Consider the following 10,414-nt stretch of genomic DNA (forward strand, 5'->3'; position numbering starts at 1 on the left):
TACACATCTGAAGGAAGGTGGCCAACTTGTCCTGGCTTGTCCCATACTTTCCCATGTCCTGGGAGCCCCCTCGAGCCCTGGAACACTGAGACAGCTGGTCATCCAACTGTTGTCATTGTTTATTTGAGAATTAAAAGAAGTCTCCAATACAGAGTAGTCATATAACAGGTGGAGGGGGAACACCAGCGTCCTCTTCCACAGCTAAATTTAAGTTGGTTGAACAACTTTGGGGAACTGTCCATTTCTACTAAAGCGAAACAGATGCCTGTCCAATGACAGAGCACTTCTATTCTTAAGGATTCGCCCAACAGAAATGAGACCTTATGTTCATCACGAGATGTACATAAGACTTTTCACAGCAACTGCGTTCATTATACTCTCAAACAGGGAACACCTCAATGTCCATCAAGAGGTAAATCAATAAATAAATTGTGATCTGTTTATACAAACATATATCTCTCAGGAATGAGACGTGAAAAATAACGCCTCCAGGCAGCAGAACTGATGAACGTCACAAACATAATGGTGAGTGAAGAAGCCAGTCACAAAAGAGCACAGATTGCATGATTTTATTTGTATCAGTTACAGAAGTGGGCAAAACCAGCGTGGGCACTAGAAGTCAGGCCCAAGGGTGCCCTTTGGGTGGAGGGCAGCTATGAGGGTTTGGAATATACTGCTAATTCCAGAAGGTTGTGCATTGAATTGTGTACTTTAATGTATTGTATTAAATTATATTGAATTGTATTAAGTGCATTAAATTTACCTAAATGTAAATTCAATACAAAATGTATTGAATTGTGCACTTAAAATCTGCACTTTTCTTCATATATGTTATACTCCAATAAAAGCGTTTTTGTTTTTTTTTTTTTACGATTATGGATCCCCATTCCTATTTCCTTCTAGAGCTCATCCCTGCAGCAGTCAGTGCCAAGAAGTGACCTGCATGTTCCAGTGTGGTTGGCTTTGCAGTTGAAATGCTACTTTTGCCCACCGAATGTGACCTGTCTCGATGGCACTCCACTCTCTCCTTTCTCTGCCACAGACCCAGCCTCTGGCACAAGCCTTTACGGCCTCTCCTAGTGGCCTTCACAACAGTAAACACTTCATTAGTATTTCTGGCAGGCCAGTAATGAACATGTTAACACACATCCCGGTGTTAACAAAGCTTTTAGATCTCAGCTTACTGCCCTTTATACTATTTTATGGGAAGGATTCGTATTGGAGTCTGTGATTCCAACAGTGTGAAGCAATGTTTGATAAGCCTTAATAGTGCTGGGCTGGGGAGAGGCATGATGCCTCTAACACAAACATGGGAACAGATTCTCAGTTGAACTTCTGCCCCCTCTGAAGATGTCTGGTAAATACACCATTCATTCTCATGACATGGAGCTTACATGATAGAGAAGGCTAAGCTGTGTCTAACAGATGAGAGCTGAAGTTACCTGAGGCAGAGGATGGCAGGGTGAGGATTAGAGCCTGGGTCTCTGGTTCCCACCCATCTCTTTGGAACATCTCCAGGGTCTCCCCTGAGAACGAAAACCAACCAGGTAACAAAGGGCTCCCTGCCCTGACACAATAGCTCGCTCTTTTCACCTTTCCAGGCAGCCTCATCCTGGCACAGCTCTTTCTCTTTTTGGACATTCTCCTGCATGTCGGGGAGAGAGGACAAACTTCTCATCAAATCATCGAGTTAATTGTTCTTCTTAAAAACATCAGAGACAAGTGAGAAAAGTGTTGGGCGGCCAAGCAAGGAATTCCAACATGGCGGCTGAGGCTGGCACTTTCTGCCCTTCTTGAGGTCTCCAGGCTGGAGTCTCTCCCCTTTCCCAGCGCACCCCTTTCTGGACCACCTTGAAACATAGCCTTCAGCCCACTACCTGTGCTCTAGAGCTTTGGGGGCTCTCTGCCTTCTCACTTACAAACATCCTATTCCACAAACATTTGGGGACATAAGATGAGCAACTGCCATCAGTGGTCCCTGATATGCCATGAGCTTCCTCAGCTCCCAACCCTTCCTCACCCCCTCCCCGGCGGCACACATCATCACACCTCCCTGCCCTGAGTCAGCTCCACACGACCCAGTGCCCAGCACCTGCTGCTGTCTCAGCAGGGAAGGGCAGGGGACTTCTGGTGAAATGACACAAGCTTTTGCTTCTTCTGTGGCCTCCTGTTACACTTCTAGACAGATGTATGCCTAAAGAATTCCAGCTACCGCCATGATAGCTCTTCACATGCTCTTCTTCATTTTTCAAAGCCGAATTCTAACACTGTTGCATTTATCCCTGTAAAATTTCCTCTTGCTGCCTCTGTATATGACCTGCTGCCATTTAGAGGGTTCGGCCTGCTTCCTGGCACACAGCCCGCCTTGGCAGCTGTGATCCGTGTGCGGCTCTGGAGATACTGTCCTCAGCCAAGTTACAGATAAGAAGGGACATAAGGGAATTTACATGCTTCTTGATTCTAGGCACTGTGCTGTGTGAGGGGCAAGTGAAACATGGTCCTTTGACTTCTGGGAACTCAAATGAACATATAAACAGCAAGGGTGCCCCGCATGGCTATTGGGCTAGGTAGCAAGTACTATGGGACCTCCAAAGCAAGACACTTGTCTGTGATTAAGAAAAGCGTGGACAAGCTATAGGGGAGGTAGTGTTCTTTTTTAAGATTTTAAAAAATGTTTTATTTATTTTTGAGAGAGAGTGTGTGAGCAGGGGAAGGGCAGAGAGAGGAGGTAGGGACAGAAGGTCTGAAGCGGGCTCCACATTGACAGCAGCGAGCCCAACGCAGGGCTCAAACTCACAAGCCTCGAGATCATGACCTGAGCTGAAGTCAGACACTCAACCAACTGAGCCACCCAGGCTCCCCGGAAGGTAGCATTTAAAATCTGCACAAAGCAATAATCAAAATTCTAAGAATATAAAAGCTGCATACAGGCATATTCTATGACCCAGCAAGTCTACCCCTCAGAGTTCACACCCAACAGAAAAGCAATCACACTCCACCAAAAAGCACATGTGAGATGTTCACAGTAATGCTCTTTGTAAGAGCCCAAATCAGACACACCCAAATGCCCACCGCCTGGGGAACGGAGACGAAAATTGTGGAGTGGTCTCACAATGGGACGGAAAACTGACAATGCAGGTCACACTACAAGACCCAATCTAAGCAAGGCGGACACGAAAGATTATGCTTTACATAATTCTATTTATTGTACTTCATGTATGAAGTACAAAAGCAGGCAGAGCTCATTTGGACACAAGCAGTCAGCACGGTGGTCAGCATAGACAAAAGGGCAGGGACCCAGTTGGGGTCAGAAAAGAGCTTCGGGGGTGCCGTCAGGTTCAGTTTCTTTTTCTGGGTGTAGGTTACATGGGTGTGTTCAGTTTGTAAAAATGCACAATGCTGTGCACTTAGGATATGTTCAGCTTTCTGTGAGTAGTAGACTCCAGTAAAAAGAAAGAAATTGATGGGGCGTCTGGGTGGCTCAGTCGGTTAAGCATCCAACTTCAGCTCAGGTCATGATCATGCGGCTTGTGAGTTTGGGCCCCACATTGGGCTCTGTGGGCTCAGAGCCTGGAGCTGCTTTGGATTCTGTGTCTCCTTCTCTCTCTGCTCCTCCTTCACTTGCACTCTCTCTCTCTCAAAAATAAATAACAAAAAATAATAGAAAGAAATTGAGTACAGCTATTTAGACAGCTACACAGCTATCTACTAAGTATTATTTTCCAAAACACATTTCAGTTATTTCTCTGCCATTAGGCCATGAACTGTTTTAGCTGCCTTATGCCTCCTTTGGCACAACATATAGTCCAAGCACACAACAGACCCTTGATAAATCTTCAAGAAGCCAAGATACAGTGGGTGATCTTCCTACCCACGAACCCTTCCGGGTACAATTTGGCATGGCACCTTGTGTCTTAATGCCCAGTCTATTTAGAAATGCTCTCCAAAGGTCAAGATCTAATCAAACTAGGAACTGATGTCATAATGACCCACTCGTGCATTCTAGACCTCAGCTGTTCCCTATTGATTTTTTTTTTTGTATCCACATAATTTTCAGCTGCTCATACATTCTAGAGAAATCGGCCAGAGTCCCTTGCATCATGGAGCCTCCAACCCTGTGGGATCAGTCTTGCGCTCCCTGTTTAATCAAGGATGCTGCACATTCAATGATATTCCTCAGACAACTTTCAATGCCAGAAGACACAAGTCATTGGGGCCTGGCCCCTCAGCTCAGAGACTAATGCTGTCTTATTAGTTCTTTGGCTGCTTCTTTGTCCATCCTTGTAGGCGGGAGCTGGCGCCAGGCAGGATAGGGGCAGTGCTGCGCTCTCTGCGTCTGGGTCACAGTCTTCTTGTCTTGTTTACAGCTTCCAGAGCCCCTCCCATCTTCTCGAACATTTCCACAGCCTTCCCCACTCTTCTGTGCCTCTTTGTTCGCTGACAAGAGGAATCCGCAGCCTCATCAGCTCTGCACCAACCTCCCACCACCTCCTGGGCAAAGTCCTCCTCCGAAAGAGACTAGAAAGAAGAAGAATGGGGGGGGGGGGGTTTGCTGGAGGTGCTTGTACCAGATGGGGACAGGCAGGGTGGATGGTACACAGAGTTCAGAACAGGGCAATGGGCCCGCGCTGGGGGGCAGCACTGCCCACAGGGCTGGGTGACCTTGGGCCTATCTGGCCCCATGACTTCACAGTGTGAAGGAGCTGAACTAGAGGATTCTGAGCTCTTTCCAGCTTTAAACACCCCAAACCCTAATTATGATCCTTGTCTCCAAATAGTGAAATATTAAGATTTTTTTTTACTTCTTCTCTTCTGCATTTTGCAAATAGTTTATAGTAAGTTTGTAATACTGACGTGTGTGTGTGTGTGTGTGTTCACAAGACCAGAAAGTCTGATTCTAAAAAGATAATGGAAAAGTTTTTTTTAGAAAAGGTAATGAAATAGAGGTGCCCAGGTGGCTCAGTCAGTTCAGTGTCTGACTTTGGCTGAGGTCCTGATCTCCTGGTCCACGAGTTCAAGCCCCATGTCAGGCTTTGAGCTGCTTTGGATTCTGTGTCTCCTCTCTCTGCCTCTCCCCTGCTCGCACTCACTCTCGCGCGCGCTCTGTCTCTCTCTCAAAAATAAAATTAAAACATTTTTTTAAACTTTAAAAAAGAAGGAAATTAAATAAAATTTAAAAGTAAAGGCAGAAGAGAAAGAAAGGCCCCACGGGAAGACTCAAATCCCTGCAAGGGCAGCATTGACCTGGGAGGTAGCCCACCTCCAGGGAGAGGCCTTTGTGGCCTCATGGCGCCATCTGCTGGTCATCCTGGGACAACCGCTTCAGCTTGATTCGCAAAAGGGCTTCGAGGTGAATCCAGCCCACATCGCTGAGTTGCATTCTAGATATCGATCACATTCTATTTACAGGCTCATCTCACTCGGTACCCTCCTCCAGAATTTACTTTTGATTTCGCATTACAGTGATAACTGTAACCGGGACACCTAAGTCCCTTTTGTACAAGGAATGGTCACCGGATAACTATGCACGGCCCCTCCTGCCTGGTTCTCCAGATCCTCTCCCCTCTGCTCTGAGAAAACTCACTCCCAGCCATCTTTGAACAGTGTCAGTTTCATCTCCATAAGTCTTTGTCCTAAAGGTTCCCACAGATCGTGACTTTTTGGCCTTGGGTTGATTCAGTGGCTCAAGCATTCCCACATAGACCAACAGCCTAAAATGCTGGCCAGGCCTCTGGTGCGTCCCTCTAGCTATTGTGAAAGCTGCTTTTCTACCTCCGCAAAGAGAGTGGGGTTCCTCGCTCCCTGGCAGTATCTGCTGGAAGGAGGCCTGTGGTCCAGCTGATCTCTCACCCTCTTCCCAACCAGACCCTTCCCACAGAGGCTGCCCAGCAAAATCCCCCTTGCTGTCTGAGGCTGGTTTTTAGGCGCAGGACAGACAGCACACATACCCAGCAACACCCTCTGTTGTAGATACTGGTGAGAAAGTGTTTTTCTTCTAACACTGCTCATTCCAGTTCTACAAGTCACCTCTCAAAATACCAGCCTTTAAAAATAGCCCTAACCAGACTCTGGACAGATGCATCCATTTATCTATCCGTCTGGGGCATTGTGATACAATAATGTCCCCAGTTCTTGGCACAGAGCTTCTAAAACCTGTGAATTTCCCGAGTGAGGGGGGGATATTTGGCTTGTGTCCCCATTACTGGCACAGAGGGGTTTGGAGAGCTTCTGGGTTGATGAGCTCATCAACATTCAGGGATATAGTACCCCCAACTCCACGGGGACACCCACAACTGGACCCTCCAGACCTCGCCCTATGTACTTCTTCATCTGGCTGTTCATTTGTTTCCTTTATAATGTCCTTTGTGATAAACTGGTAAGGGCTAAGTAAGTAAGTACATACGCACACATAGGAAAGGAAAGGAAAGGAAAGGAAAGGAAAGGAAAGGAAAGGAAAGGAAAGGAAAGGAAAGGAAAGGAAAGGAAAGGAAAGGAAAGGAAAGGAAAGGAAAGGAAAGGAAAGGAAAGGAAAGGAAAGGAAAGGAAAGGAAAGGAAAGGAAAGGAAAGGAAAAGAAAGAAAAGAAAAGAAAAAGAAAAAGAAAAAGAACTCTCAAGTCTTTTCTGAACTTCATCAAGGTCTTCACATGGTGTTTATTAGTAGAAAGTGATGAGGTCTATCCTCAAGGCAGAGGAGGGCCTGGGAACCCCTGATTGGTCCTGCCCGGGAGGGGAGGGCTGCTATATTTGGAGAGCAGCGGGGATGCCGCCTCCCCCTGCAGTGCCTACGGAGGCAGGACGGTGTGCTGTTGGACAGCGCTGCTGAGGCTCCAGAGAAGCACTCCCAGAGACAGCCCAAGGTAGGCGGCGAGCCAGAGTTCACACGGGGCTCCGTTTCTGCGATCAGCGTTGCTCATTTCCAATTAGACTGCAAACCATGCCATGATTTCTTTTCTCCTACCTCCTGGCGTGAGTCTCCAGTCAAGGGGACACGTGGGAATGTTGGGGTATCACTCGTGTTGCATGTGTGCTTTTGGTGTTGACCATAAAATGCTATTTTACAGTTGGCTGGTTGGGATTTTCTTTTTGCTTTGAAGCCCTTGTCTATGAACATTGATTTCTTGCCTGAGATCTCTATGCTTTCGTTTCTTTAATTTGACCCACCTGCAATTTGTGTTATTATTCTTACGTTAGCATTTCTCCTACCAAAGAGGATGGTCTGAGGGCACGGGGTGTGATTAACGAATGTTTGCTTCATGCTGGGATCTCTTTGGAGAAGGCTGGTCTGAGATCACTGTGATGAGGGGATAGGGAAGATAAGGTGCCAGAGCATGGCTGTGGCTTAACACACACACTTACGCCCCCCTGGGGCCAGAGGCTAGATCATACCTACAGGTAAAGAGAGGTCAGCAGGCATCCAGAGATGATTGCACTGAGTTTGCATCTTGTCCTTTTCCCTACGTAAGAACCAGTGTCACGATGGAGTTGAACATTTGACCAGAGGTGGACTAGTCACTTCGAGAATACTGCAGGGAGGGTGTGTCAGGGGCTAAGCAAGCTAACTTTTCAACCTCCTCCACCTCTGGCAAGAATGGACTCATGTAAAACTTTGTCTAGGACCCAGCGTAAGCAGGCTTGGCTCTAGTAACTGTTCCGGCGTTTCTGATCCACACCGACAAAGGTCCAGACCCTGGAATGCCCCGAACGGTTGATCTTGGAAAGTAGAGAATGGTTGACCTTGGGAAGTAGATTTCCACAATAGCTATTGTAGTTTCAGGAGCCAGATATGACAAACTACCGGACTAGGGGGCTGGGGGAAGGGGGGATAGCCCCTGAGGTCATCAGCAGCCCTTCAGATGCCCAGGGGCCACCTTGACCCTGAGCCCTCAGTGCTCTCCCAGGCCCTCTGAAATCCCTCAGGGGCCCTGCTCTTTGCTCAGCGTGGGGGCCATCGGTGCTGCCCTTCATGCCCAGTGAGTCAAAAGCAGAAAATCTGAGCATCATTCCCTCCAGCAGCCCAGAGGGGCCATGATGTATGGCTAGTGGGCACATGGGAACAGTGTCAGATAAAACTGGATTCAAATCCACCACCTGCTAGTATGGAGCCTTGGGCAAATGACTTACCTACAGAGAATCCCAGCACAATTTTTATAATATGGAAATAATAATGTCCCTACCCCATGTGAGAATTAAGCTAGTCAATGCCAGTGGTTCCCATGTAGTAAGTATGCAATACAAAGCTGGGTGATGGGGAGGGTGGGGTCACGCTGCCCCCTGGGATGAGACTGGGAGTGTGACACATCATGACCTCCTGACACAGAAAGCGGCAGGGGTCTCCTGGCCATGCTTCCATCTCTCTCTCTCCACCATTATCATCAAGCCCTGTAGGGTCAGCAGCCCGGTGACTTCCTTAGAATGGATAGCAGAATGTGCCAGAGACAGGGCCAGCTTAGAGCAACAGAGAATACAAAGGAAAGATCAAGGATACCGTCTGTACACAGAAGCCTGTGGCTCCAACTCTTCTGTGTGTTTTCCGCAGAGAGCCCTTGATTTCAAAGACTTGGGAGCACTAGAGAAAACCTATATATATTATGCCCTTACTCATTTATTTACCCACACAGGCCTTATAATTGCCAGTTGTAGCTTCTTATCTGTCTGAGAAAACCATATCTCTGGCCTAAGTGCGTATAATTCCAGGCAAAAGCAAGAAACTCGGTATTGACATAGCCAGTACAATCAGAGCATGGGAAAACTATTACGGTTTTGGAAAATGTAATGGCTTAAGGTTGCATTCCTTGCTTAAAATCTCCTGCATGTGGGAGGGGGGCAGGGGAGCCCAGGAAGCCCACCAGGGAGAGTAACCATCCCCGGCCTTTGCTATTACAGATCCTGACACAATGAGGAAGCATCTGGGCGGATGCTGGTTGGCCATTGTCTGTGTCCTGCTGTGCAGCCAGCTCTCAGCAGTCAAGGCAAGAGGCATAAAGCACAGGATCAAGTGGAACCGGAAGGCTCTGCCCAGTACCTCCCAGGTCACCGAGGCGCGCAAGGCCGAGATCCGCCCTGGGGCCTTCATAAGGCAGGGCCGAAAGCTTGATATCGACCTTGGCGCTGAGGGCAACAGGTACTACGAGGCCCACTACTGGCAGTTCCCGGATGGGATCCACTACAATGGCTGCTCCGAGGCCAACGTGACCAAGGAGAAGTTTGTCACCGGCTGCATCAACGCCACCCGGGTGGCCAACCAGGAGGAGCTGTCCCGCGAGAAACAAGACAACAAGCTTTACCAGCGGGTCCTTTGGCGGCTGATCAGGGAGCTCTGCTCCATCAAGCACTGTGATTTTTGGTTGGAAAGGGGAGCGGGACTTCGGGTCACCGCAGACCAGCCCGTGATGGTCTGCCTGCTGGTTTTCATTTGGTTTGTCGTGACCTAAGCTTGCAGGCAGGCTGGCGGCCGCGAGGGTGGGAGGGGGAGCAAACCGCTGAGTGACCCCAGTTCTTCTCTGGGCCCAAACCCCCGCGTGTCCCGAAGGAACCAAAGAGCCAGGCATTCCCTCGGGTATCCGTTTGCGTTTGATAAGTGTGTGCGTACCAGTCCCCTCCAGGCTCTACCTAAGGGGGGCCGTGTAATCACGACATTCTCAGCTCCCAGTGGAGGGTCTGGCGCGTGGTGTTCCGCAGTAAATGCTGGGCGAACAGATAAGAGAACGCGCCAGGGACCAGGCCTCGGGCTCCACAGCATGTCCCGACCCCTCTTAGAGGTAGGTGCTATTCCCACTGTATAGTTGAGGAAACTGAGGCTCCAAAAGGTGAAGTGGCTGGAAAGCAGCAGAGCCCAAATTCAATCCTGGTTTGTCTAACCCCGGATTTTCCCATTCTGTGCAATCCCAGAGCTGTCTTGTGATCCCGTCCTCACTGCTCGCACGACCCAAACGGAAACACAGATTTCTGATGAAACCGTGGAAACCCAACTTTGAGAAACATAAAACGGCCTGAATGGATGGCCACGTATCTTAATACCTTGTTGCATGGAGGTTTTATTTAATTCTTCTCATTAAACTAAGATACAAGAAAGGGATTAAATGAACACAGAAGTACAACTAAACAAAGGCCCAGAGATCATAGCGTAAGGCCACCTTGCCAGGCAGGTTACCAGAAAAGACCAGAAGCACAGTAGGATGTATCCTCAGCACCAAGGGTTTTTGTTTTTTGTTTTTTGTGTTTTCAAAAGAAAGATAAGTGCTTGCTATTCCTGTCTCTGAAATATCACCTGGATTTGAAAATGTATTTTTAGCTGACATGTTTGCTTTCTAATGTTCCCCTAGCCCTTTCTGCATCTAAGTACACGCATAAAGAATCTTTAAATATACTCCCTTTACACGGGTACCACGCCAATCTCCGGCTGTTCTTTTACAC

General features: G+C 48.1%; 1 protein-coding gene across 2 annotated transcripts; it reads left to right on the forward strand.

The window, feature by feature from the left end:
* The first annotated feature begins 6,787 nt into the window (after window positions 1-6,787).
* PRND (prion like protein doppel) lies at window positions 6,788-10,015 on the forward strand. 2 transcript variants are annotated; one of them, XR_005526880.1, is made up of 3 exons: window positions 6,788-6,858; window positions 8,885-9,759; window positions 9,890-10,015. XR_005526880.1 is itself a non-coding variant. In XM_039223894.1 (2 exons), the coding sequence occupies exon 2, from the start codon at window positions 8,896-8,898 to the stop codon at window positions 9,430-9,432; it is 537 nt and encodes a 178-aa protein (XP_039079825.1). In that variant the 5' UTR covers window positions 6,788-6,858; window positions 8,885-8,895; the 3' UTR covers window positions 9,433-10,015. The 2 variants fall into 2 exon arrangements, 1 of the variants encoding a protein (XP_039079825.1); XM_039223894.1 differs by having other exon boundaries at window positions 8,885-10,015.
* The last annotated feature ends 399 nt before the right edge of the window (window positions 10,016-10,414 follow it).

Source organism: Hyaena hyaena, unplaced genomic scaffold (genome assembly GCF_003009895.1).
Source record: "Hyaena hyaena isolate Hyena2069 unplaced genomic scaffold, ASM300989v1 scaffold_16, whole genome shotgun sequence".
In the NCBI taxonomy this organism is placed as follows: Eukaryota; Metazoa; Chordata; class Mammalia; order Carnivora; family Hyaenidae; genus Hyaena; species Hyaena hyaena.

Excerpts from the sequence above, each read along its gene's own strand:
- PRND (XM_039223894.1), top strand. The coding sequence starts at position 8,896 with ATGAGGAAGCATCTGGGCGGATGCTGGTTGGCCATTGTCTGTGTCCTG.